The 11,544-nt window shown below is 43.1% G+C and overlaps 1 protein-coding gene and 1 long non-coding RNA gene across 2 annotated transcripts; one reads left to right on the forward strand and one right to left on the reverse strand.

Annotated features, from left to right (window-relative positions):
- The first annotated feature begins 6,813 nt into the window (after positions 1–6,813).
- On the forward strand, positions 6,814–7,507 carry LOC138680725 (uncharacterized). The gene is made up of 4 exons (XR_011321750.1): positions 6,814–6,946; positions 7,026–7,133; positions 7,225–7,296; positions 7,423–7,507. It is a non-coding gene; the product is annotated as an uncharacterized lncRNA (long non-coding RNA).
- Positions 7,508–9,125: 1,618 nt separating this feature from the next.
- On the reverse strand, positions 9,126–10,931 carry LOC138637653 (uncharacterized). The gene is made up of 2 exons (XM_069726488.1): positions 10,297–10,931; positions 9,126–10,190 (listed from the first exon to the last, which is right to left on the reverse strand). Exons 1-2 carry the CDS (start codon positions 10,647–10,649, stop codon positions 9,308–9,310), a joined length of 1,236 nt encoding a protein of 411 aa, XP_069582589.1. The 5' UTR covers positions 10,650–10,931; the 3' UTR covers positions 9,126–9,307.
- Positions 10,932–11,544: the final 613 nt, after the last annotated feature.

The following is an 11,544-nucleotide window of genomic DNA, read 5'->3' on the forward strand; positions in this document are numbered from 1 at the left end:
TTAGTTATAGCACCTCACTTCTCTTATTTTCCCATCACGCCTCTCATTTTCCCCCTCACATCTTTCATTTTCCCCCTTACATCTCTCATTTTCTCCCTCACACCTCTCATTTTCCCCCTCACTCCTCTTATTTTCCCCTCACTCCTCTCATTCTCCCCTAACACTTGTCATTTCGACCTCACATCTGTCATTTTCCGATCACTCCACTATTTTCCTTCACTCCTTTCATTTTGCACTCACACCTCTCATTTTCACTTCACACCTCTCATTTCCCCCTCAGTATATACATGTTTGTCATCTCACTTATATAGAGTATACACCTCTATGTCATCTCCTGTATATAGTATATTCCTGTATGTCATCTCCCCTGTAAATAGTATATACCTGCTGTATGTCATCTCCTCCTGTATATTGTATATACCTATGTGTCATCTCCTCTATATAGGATATACCTGTATGTCATCTCCTCCTATATATAGTATATACCTGTATGTCATATACTGTATATAGTATATACCTGTATGTAATCTCCCCTGTATATGGTATATACCTGCTGTATGTCATCTCCTCCTCTATATACCTATGTGTCATCTCTTTTATACAGTATATACCTGTGTCATCTCCTCCTGTATAAAGTATATATGTGTCATCTCCTCCAGTATATAGTATATACCTGTATGTCATCTCCTCCTATATATATAGTATATCCATGTATGTCATCTCCTCCTGTATACAGTATATACCTGTAAGTCATCTCCTCCTGTATATAGTATATACCTGTGTGTCACCTGCTCCTGTATATAGTATATACCTGTATGTCATCTCCTCCTGTATTAGACCTCGTTCACACGTTATTTGGTCAGTATTTTTACCTCAGTATCTGTAAGCTAAATTGGCAGCCTGATAAATCCCCAGCCAACAGAAAGCCCTCCCCCCTGGCAGTATACTCACACATTCACATAATAGACAGGTCATGTGACTGACAGCTGCCATATTTCCTATATGGTACATTTGTTGCTCTTGTAGTTTGTCTGCTTATTAATCAGATTTTTATTTTTGAAGGATAATACCAGACTTGTGTGTGTTTTAGGGCGAGTTTCATGTGTCAAGTTGTGTGTGTTGAGTTGCGCATGGGGACATGCATGTAGCGACTTTTGTGATGTGAGTTTTGTGTGGCGACATGCGTTTAGCAACTTTTTTTGTGTCGAGTTGCATGTGACAGGTTAGTGTAGCAAGTTGTGTGCAGCAGGTTTTGCGCATTGCGAGTTTTGCACGTGGCAATTTTTATGTGTGGTGCGTTTTGAGTATGCACGTGGCAATTTTTATGTGTGGTGCGTTTTGAGTATGTGCAAGTTTTGTGTGAGGCAACTTTTGCATGTGTTGCAACTTTTGTGCATGTGGCAATTTTTCCGCATGTGCAAGTTTTGTGTGTGGCGAGTTTTCCATGAGGTGAGTTTTGCATGTGTGGCAAGTTTTGCGTGAGCCTAGTTTTGCATGTGGCGAGTTTTGCGCGTGGCGAGTTTGAGCGGCGACCTTTGTGTTTCGACTTTTATGTGGCGAGGTTGGTGTATGTGTGGTGAAATGTGTGCTGAGGGTGGTATATGTGTTCAAGCACGTGGTAGTGTGTGGCGCATTTTTTGTGTGTGTTCATATCCCCGTGTGTGGTCAGTATCCCATGTCGCGGCCCCACCTTAGCAACTGTATTGTGCTTGTATACTCTTTGGTGCCATGCTCGCATTCTTTAACTCCCCCTTGTTCACATCTGGCAGCTGGCAATTTGCCTCCAACACTTTTCCTTTCACTTTTTCCCCATTATGTAGATAGGGGCAAAATTGTTTGATGAATTGGAAAGCGCATTTGCTATTCACATTTGCAAAGCCCCGAGCTGCCATAACACCAGAAATATTCTACAAGTTACCACATTTTGGAAACTCCACCACTCATGGAAATCACCTAAGGATGTAGCTATCATTTTGGATTCACCTGTGCTTCATAAAAGTTTATACCATTTGATTCTAAAAATTTTCATTTTTCCATTAAAATGTCGCTCTTGCCCTAAATATTTCATTTCCTCAGGTTAATGAGAGAACAACACAATTTGTGACTATTTTGGAAACGTCTCACCTGTGAAATAGTGGATTTCTATTCCATCATCCCACACATTCTGGCCATAAAAATTAACATAATTTAAATAAATACAGCAAATATAATGACAGATTAAAACAATTAATCATAATGGCCATTTGCTAACACATACATTCAACAATGTATTTTGTATGCAAGTAACAGGCGCACCAATGGGCTCACGTTTCTCATCATCCCTTGCTATTCTAAATGTGGCGTAGTGAGATTTTTTTGTGTATCTAGAAAGTAACTTTTTCATGTCTGACATGTTTTGGTATGGTCGCTATGTGGATGACATGTTTTTCCTATGGAGGGGCAACATGGCAACCATACCAAATTCGTCAGACATTTGTACAACAATGAACTAAATTGCTAATTGTATCATGCCAAATCAGGCAAGGTGATTTTCTGGATTTGTTTTCTCATTTTGACTCTCATAGTTGTGGTCTACCTATGATGTCAATTACAGGCCTCTCTCATCTTTTTAAGTGGGAGAACTTGCACAATTGGTGGCTGACTAAATACTTCTGTCCCCACTATATATTGAAGATAACAATATCATTTCTACAGTAATGCTTTGTTGAACAGGTGTTTCCTAAAGAAATCTTGTGCATTTTGTGGTTGTTCTCGTGTGATTTGGTTCTCACTGGTTTTAAATATAGTCACAGTCTGAGGCCGGGGTCACATGGGAGTGCAAGGTTAGAAACTTGCACAAGTGTCTCACATCAATACCCGGCACTGCCTCTGGCACTCTGGACCGGAGCGTTCAGCTGTATAGAAATACATGCAGCCACACACTCCGGTCCTGAGTGTCAGCAGCAGTTCCGGATATGGATGCGAAAGACTCGCGCAAGTTTCTCGCATTGCACTCGCAAGTAAGACCCAGGCCTAAGGTGGATCATCTCTATGACTAAGGTAAGGCTATTCACCAGAAATTTATCAGAAGGTTAACACAGAGCTGCAAGTGTGATTTTTTTTTTTAAAAGATATCAGGAAAGAAAATTCTGTTTTTATGTACCGCCTAGGAATCCCAGTTCCTTTCCCTTGAAATCTCCTGTCTATTCTGCAGGCCAGCAGTGAAGTGGCGCCCAGATAATGAATGAGTGGAGAACATGTTGAACAAATGTGGTGAGTTGAGCAAACCTTCTTTTTTCTCGTTGCAATTGTGGGCACCATGTTGCATTTACAAAACCCCTGAGATGACAGAACTGGAGATATCCCCACTCAACTGACCCCATTTTACCCCCTTGACCCCCGAAGCTATTTTTGCTCTTGTGTTTTCGTTTTTTGCTCCCCTTCTTCCCAGAGCCATAACTTTTTTATTTTTCCATCAATATGGCCATTTGAGGACTTGTTTTTTGCAGGACGACTTTTACTTTTGAACGACACCATTGGTTTCAACATTTTGTGTACTAGAAAATGTTAAAAAAATTGCAAGTGTGGTGAAATTGCAAAAAAAGTGCAAACCCACACTTGTTTTTTGTTTTGCATTTTTACTATGTTCACTAAATGCTTAAACTGACCTGACTTGGGCTTATTTTTTGCACGCCAAGCTGATGTTTTTAAAGATACCATTTTGGTGCAGATATGATCTTTTGATCACCCGTTATTGCATTTTAAGGCTCCCGTCACACTAGCAGTATGTGGTCAGTATTTTACATCAGTATTTGTAAGCCAAAACCAGGAGTGGAACATTTAGATGAAAAGTATAATAGAAGCATATGCACCACTTCTGTATTTATCACCCACTTCTGGTTTTGGCTTACAAATACTGATGTAAAATACTGACCAAATACTGCTAGTGTGACGGCAGCCTAATGCAATGCTGCAGTGACCAAACAAAAAGTAAGCTGCCATAACTCGATTGGCTCTTCTACCTACAGGTGATGATGAGATCACCTGTATGTAGCAGAATTGCTGGTCAGCTCTCATAGCAATCCAGCAGTGACAACCATAGAGGTCTGCTGGAGACCACTGGCTTTCATGCCAACCCATCGGTGACCCGTGATCACGTGTCGGGGGTCACCAATGGGTGGATTTCCGGCACAATTGCTGGAAGTGCATGTTAAATGCTGATGTCAGTGGCATTTAAAGGGTAAATAGCCACAGGTGGATTGCAAATCCACCCACAGCTGTGGTGGGCACAAGTCACCGCCGGAGCCCACATCAAGGGGATGGTGTCCAACATCGGTGTACTATTATGCCTGATGTCGGAAAGTGGTTAAATACTTCAGTAAGAGTGTAATGAGCATTTTGAATACACAGATGCTATTTAAAATCAATTTTTTTACAATAAAATGTTGATTTAGGCCCACATTCATTTGAGCAGAGGGTAACAGCAGAAAAAGAACTGTATAATTTGTATGCAATTTCACCTGATTACACCAATATCCAAAATGCAGCCAAAAACTACTGTCTAGTACAGATTTTGCTGAAATCTCTTGTGGGTGCAAGCTCACATTAGCAAAACTCCTTAGGCCTCTTTCACACTTCAGTCTTTCGGCGTCAGTCAAAAACCGCCATTTTCGTGAAATGGCGGATCCGCCATTTTTTTTTGGCGGATCCGCTATTTTCCCATTGACTTGCATTAGAGACGGATTGTGGCGGATGGCCGTCCGTTCCATCCGCCATGCGACGGATCCGTCGATATTTGGCGGACGTTGTCTAGACATTGACGGACTTTGTAACGTTTTTTGGCGCCGCCGAAAAGGCGGACCGCGGCGGATCCGTCGTGTCCGCCTTTTTTTAGAATGGGCGCCTATGGGCGACGGATCCGTCGCGATCCGCTTTTTGGCGGATCCGTCGCCTCAATCCGCTTTTTTTGGTTGAGCATGCTCCAAAAAGTGGATACTTTGCCCAGACAACCCAAAAACTATATAAGGACAGGTCATTCCCAAATGTACCAGCCAGCAAGACAGACCCTTCAATGCAAGAGAGACCCAGCCAGACCCTGCCAGCAAGACCTTGCCAGCCAGCCAGAGAGGCCCTGCCAGCTAGCCAGAGAGGCCCTGCCAGCCAGAGAGGCCCTGCCAGCCAGAGACACACTGCCAGACCCTGCAAGCAAGACCTTGCCAGCCAGGCCCTGCCAGCCAGAGAGGCCCTGCAGCCAGCCAGAGAGGCCGTGCCAGCCAGACCCTGCCTGAGACAGCCATGTGAGTACTGACATCCAGCGTGCATGTGTGTGTGTGTGTGTGTGTGTGTGTGTGTGTGTGTGTGTGTGTGTGCATTTGTGTATGACGTACTGAGTACAGCAAGAGCTTTTAAAACCTGAATCCAACCTGAGGCCTGCCGTCGTCCTGCAACAGCCAGTGCCCTGCTACAGTCCAGATCCACCCCGAGGCCTGCCACTGTGAATATATCAAGCTCCAGCTGGAGGACTGATGGCCGTGTGTGTGTGTATTTTTGTACTGCTGTGTGCTTTTGTATGTATGTGTTCATGTGCCTGCACCTTATTATGCCTTCGTCAATATTACGCCTGTTCATGTGTTATGCTTGCGTTATGACTCTGCTTGCAGGTATGTTTGTGTGCATCTTGTTGGTTGCATGTGCATTTGTCAATGCCATATTGGTTAATGTTGATTTTTGATGTATTTACTAAAGGTACCGTCACACGCTGCAGCGATACCGACAACGATCCGGATCGCTGCAGCGTCGCTGTTTGGTTGCTGGAGAGCTGTCACACAGACCGCTCTCCAGCGACCAACGATGCCGGTAACCAGAGTAAACATCGGGTTACTAACTGCAGAGCCGCGCTTAGTAACCCGATGTTTACCCTGGTTACCAGTGTAAAAGTAAAAAAAAAAAGGTAAATTCCGCTGTCTGTCCCCGTGCTGTGCTTCTCTGCATTGTGAGCGCCAGCCAGCCGTAAAGCAGAGCACAGCGGTGACGTCACCACTCTGCTTTCCGGCCGCTGTGCTTACACAGGGCAGAGAAGCAGAGTGCCGAGGGACAGACAGAAGGTGGCTGTGTGTGCGTGCGTGTGCCTGCCTGCCCTGTTTATATGTTTTTCATACTATGCTGGTATTTTGAATAGCTGTGGTGTAAAATTTGTTTTGTGTGTGTGTATAAATGATGTGTGATGTGTTCTGCATCTTTGTTGTTTTCCATAATGTACTTGTATTTCAAATAAAGAGCAGTGTAGCTCCTACTGTACCCTAAAAAAAAGAAAATTTAAAAAAATATAGTAATAAAAATTTCACAAAACTGTCAGTAGTCTCATTTCAAGATAAATGTAATATTGGGTAAACATGCAGTAAAGGTTATATATACAAATGTGTAATGCAAATCTTTGCTATAGAATATGTTATCTGGTTTTAGAAAATACAAACTGTAGGGTAATCATAATTAACAATTTTGGGGATTGGTATTTTAATTTCGAATGAGGAACATTTTTTATAAGGTTAAACTTTGTTTATGTGGGTTTTACCAGCATGCGCATTGCGCATATCAAGTTCTAAGTAGTTTTGGTGTTGTTTGAAAGGGATTTTTTGGGGTTTTTTTTTGTGGGGAAACAGGAGGTAGAGGGTTTGGCAGCTTGTGCATCAAGTTTGACGGTAGAATTTTTTTTTTCTTTTGTTGTGGGGGAAATCAAAAATAAGTTGGCACTGTAGGTACTGTAGTAGGTACTGACCCAAGACGTACACAAGCAGGCTCCCCATTTTTTTTTTAAAGTTGTAAGTGTAAAGTCCTGAAAGCTGCATCTATCCTTTTGTATAGTAGCTTAGAACTCTCTTTATGCTTGCAGATTCTAGGGACCAAGAGGACCCAAGCAAGGGACCGACCGACCCAAGCTATAGGCAAGCCCCAAGTTTTGGAAACAGATGTAAGTGTAAAGTCCTGAAAGCTGCATCTATCTATCTATCCTTTTGTATAGTAGCTTAGAACTCCCTTTATGCTTACAGATTCTAGGGACCAAGAGGACCCAAGCAAGGGACCGACCAACCCAAGATAGACGCAAGATCATAATGTCTTCTTCTGAGAGCCCCCCAGCACATCATCAGCAAACTGAGGTGTTAATTTTTTTTCTTCATAAATTTTTTATTTTGGTGCAACAATGGCAATTGTATTTTAAGCCTTTATGTGTTTATTCTGTATTCACAGGAATATGAAGCAGAGGGGCTAACAGAAGGAGACGGACAGGGTGGAGAAATACAAGGAGCGGGAGCGCATAGTGTAAGTTTTGAACAGACCGTTCCTCACATACAATGCACTACACCCAACACAAACATTCAGCACAGCACACAATACATATGCCTCGATCAAAGAACATTATTAATTTTTTTTTTTTTTTTAAATTAGTCTTCACAATCCGGGGCTCGACGTAGAGTTCCTCAAAGCACCTCCCATAGTCGTCGGAATGATAATCGCGGCGGTCGCCGAAGAGTAAGTTCCTTTTTGGTTTGGTGTTTAGTAAAATGTAAAATTCATGTGTTGTAACCTTTCCCTTTTTATTCTTATCTTTTTGTTAGGCTTCACAGCGTGCTCCCGAACAAGATGATGAAGAGGAGGGCATCGATTTGAACACCCTCATCGAAGCAGTACAAAGTCGGGAGCCGCTGTGGAACATGTCGGACCGCCGCCATGCTGACCAGTTAATCACCCGACGGCTATGGGAGGAAGTGTGCAGTGCTGTTATGGATAACTGGGAGGAACTCGATGCTGGGGCCCAGGATCTAGCGCGTAAGTATTCACACTTCATAACCTTATGTTAGGCATGATTTAATGTGGTGTATAGTAACCAATTTTTGCTTTCTCTTTCCAGGTAACAGGATTATCGTGCGGTGGCGGTCACTCAGGGATCGCTTCAAGAGGGAGTTTAATAAGGAGATGCAGGCCCCGAGTGGATCTAGAGGACGCAGGAGCAGATACAAACATGCCAGAGCCCTGTCATTCCTCCGGTCGACGCTGCTGAGCAGAAGGTAAATATTCAACACCACATATTTTCAGTCAAACTGTAAAAATGTGTAACCTTCAATTTTTTTTGCAGCAAGGGCAATTGTAATATCCAGATACTAATTTTTTTTTTCTTCTTTAACAGCACTTTCTGCAGCACTCGGGAGCCTGCATCAGAGTTGCACCCCTCTGGAGCGATCCCTCAAGAGTCCGCCACCGGGGACCACGTCGACCCCTCTGTTTCTGCACCTTCCCTTTCGTTTGATCCCTCAGCCTCATCCACCAGCGCTGGAGCAGCAGGGCGGACTTCGTCACTTGAAGCTGCAGGTGATGAGTTAGAGTTCCCTTTACCCCACCCCTCTGCCACTGCCGCAACATCTAGACCAACTTTGTGGTCAGGACGGCAGCGCCAGAGAGGTCAGGAAAGGAGCTATGCACCTGACTTTTTGCAGCTGAATGCATCCTTTCACAGTGCCATCAAGCTTTTGAGTGAGCAAACGTCTGCTGGGTACAATATGCTTAACAAAAGCATACTTGAACTCAGCAGTCGTCTTGATAGGATGCAATCAGATGCAAATCAGTCACCAAGGCACTGTTTTTTTCAGTCAGTCCTCAGGCACATGGAAAATCTAACTCCTGACCTGCAGATGCATGTGATGCAAGGCTGCCACACTGCTCTAGCGCAGGCGATGTCCCATGCCCCTCCACCTACCCTTCATGTGTCAACACCTTTCCCCTCTCAATCCACCGTCTATCCTCCCGTCCGTCCTCCTCCTGTCCGTCCTCCTCCCGTCCATTCTACTCCTTCGTCATTTGTTCCTTCCCCCCTTAGTCTTTCCCAGTTTTTACCGTCCCCCTTCCATTCTTCCCCTTTAACTTCTCCGTTCCCAATCCCACCAACACCTTCATACCTCCCACACACCACATCTGCACCTCAACTCTCTACACAACCTCATGTTTTCACCACCCATTCTACTTCTGTTCCTCCCCGTGATGTCCTGTCCCCCACTCTCGACGTGGTCCGCCCTGTCAGCCCCTCCGCTACTATCTCCACCCCAAACTATGAGAATCTGTAAATAAATAAACAAACAGTTTTTTGGTTTAAAAACAATTTTATTGTCTTTCTCTTTTTTTTTTTGTAAAGTTTTTAAATCACCAAGGTTATGGCAATAGTAACAATAACAGTGTTTAAAGGGTACCGTTGCAAAACATACAATGCTGCATTAAAGTACAAAGATTTTGTAAGCAAACAAAAAATGGTATTTTTACAAGTGTAAAAAGAAAAATTTTTTTACACCATTTCATACTGCCAGTCAACTGATCCTGCAGGAGACATGAAGTAGTCTGCAAAACTGTCCCGCATTCTGGAGACTGCTACTGGACTGCGAAAAGTGGGGTTTTGGTAATCCCGTAAGGTGCTTTCAGAAACATTATCCTCCAGGGAAACTTGTTCTTTTGATAAAACAAAATTGTGCAGGACAACGCACGCTTTGACCACATCATCGACAGTTTCAGTCTGCAGTTTAATTGCAGTTAGCAGGACTCTCCATTTGGCAGTTAAGATGCCAAAAGCACATTCCACAACTCTTCGTGCTCTGGTTAAGCGGTAATTGTAAATTTTTTTCCTCTGGGTCAGTCCACTACTTCCAAAGGGTTTCAGCAAGTGTGGGGAAAGCTGGAAGGCATCATCTCCAACACAAACAAATGGTAATGGTGGACTAGTGGTTCCAGGGAGAGGTCTAGGGGGCGGAAAATCAAATGTCTCTCCATATAAACGGCGCCCCATTGGTGAATTTTTAAAGATTTGTGAATCATTTGCGCGTCCATACGCACCGATATCAACAGCGATGAACTTGCATTGTGCATCGGCTATGGCCATCAACACAATAGAGAAGTACTTCTTATAGTTATAAAACTGTGATCCAGAGCCTGAAGGTTTGACGATCCGTATGTGCTTTCCATCAACTGCTCCAACACAATTTGGAAACTGGCAAATTTGCTGAAAATTTTGGGCGATCTCCAGCCACCTCTCCTGTGATGGCTCTGGGATGTATTCCGCTTGTAGGCACTCCCACAATGCCCGGCAGGTATCTCTGATGATCCCCGAGATGGTGGATATCCCAAGTCGATACTGAAAATGGAGGGATGAGAACGACTCTCCAGTTGCAAGGAATCTGTTAACAAAACGAAAAGACAATAATTAATAAAAAAATTAAAAAAACAACATTACAGTTATAAGTCTGATGAATGAGAATCATTTAAAAAAAAAAAATTACTTACCGAATAGTCACCATGAGACGCTCTGCTGGTGATATTGAGAATCGCATCTGGGTGTCTCGTCTACGTATACAGTCTTCCACATAGCCCAATAAAAACTCGAAATTTTCAGCTCTCATCCTCACATAATTGAAGAACTTTTGAGGGTTTTCCCTTAGTTCCATGTAAAGCGTGGAATAAACACCACGGGTCATACGTTGTGCTGTGATGGGATGGATCCACAGCCTTCTCTTCCGCCGCTGCCGTAGGATGCGCAGTCTTTGTTCCTCCCTCTCTCGAACGCTGACTGCCAACTGATTTGCCTCAAAAGTAAAATCCGCATAGATCTTTGCAATGTTCGCCAGGACTCCTTCCATTTCTGCCACTTTCTCTACAACCTTTCAAAGATGTGGTGTAAATACACGCTATATATAGTTTTGCAGTAGTATCCAGTAGCCAATCACATTGAAATCCTCCCCTTTTAAAAAACGGATCCGTCAAAAAACGGTTACAACGGATGTAAAAACGGTCGCAACGGTTCTAACGGATCCGTTTTTTAAACGGATCGGGGCAGCTGATCCGTCAAAAAAACGGATCCGTTAGAACCGTTTTTCAACCAAATTTGACGGATCCGTCGATCCGCCACGATGTCGGACCTAACTGACGCCACACAACTGAAGTGTGAAAGAAGCCTTAGATGTAATAACAGCAAAACCCACCTAAAAATGACCCTATTTAAAATCATATCCTTCCATGAATTTATCTATGTGTACAGTGAGCATGTTGACGCCACAGATGTTTCACAGAATTTTATAAGAATTTTCTGAGGATGCAAAAATACCACTAGAATATTGCTTTAGTCTACATATTTGCATTTTATCAAGGTGGAATAGGTAAAAATGGACCCCATAATTTCATACACAATTTTTCTTGAACATGGCAATACTCCATATGTGGTCATAAATTAAATTTAAAAGGCTCGGAAGGAGGGAGTGCTTTTTAACTATTGGAATGCAGATTTGACTGGAAGAGTCTATGTACACCATTTACAGAGTGCCTAAGGAGTCAGATCAGCAGAAACCCTGTCAAGTTTTTGAGGGGTATCATTATGAAAGTTACACCCCTCTAAGAATTTATGTACCGGTGTAGTGACTATTTTGACTACACAGGTATTTTCCAAATGTAAGTACACAATTTGTGTTGCAGAGTAAAAATTTGAAATAAGTCTGCTTCGTGCTTAATGCATTGTGCCCAGCTTGTTCTCCTGAAGAC

The sequence above is a fragment of the Ranitomeya imitator genome, chromosome 5 (assembly GCF_032444005.1).
Source record: "Ranitomeya imitator isolate aRanImi1 chromosome 5, aRanImi1.pri, whole genome shotgun sequence".
NCBI lineage: Eukaryota > Metazoa > Chordata > Amphibia > Anura > Dendrobatidae > Ranitomeya > Ranitomeya imitator.

What these genes read in the sequence shown, in the direction of transcription:
- LOC138637653 (XM_069726488.1), bottom strand. Translation starts at nt 10,649, where the DNA reads ATGGAAGGAGTCCTGGCGAACATTGCAAAGATCTATGCGGATTTTACT. An exon ending in CGTCTCATGGTGACTATTCG is followed by an intron (nt 10,191 to 10,296) that starts GTAAGTAATTTT and finishes TTTTGTTAACAG; the next exon opens with ATTCCTTGCAACTGGAGAGT.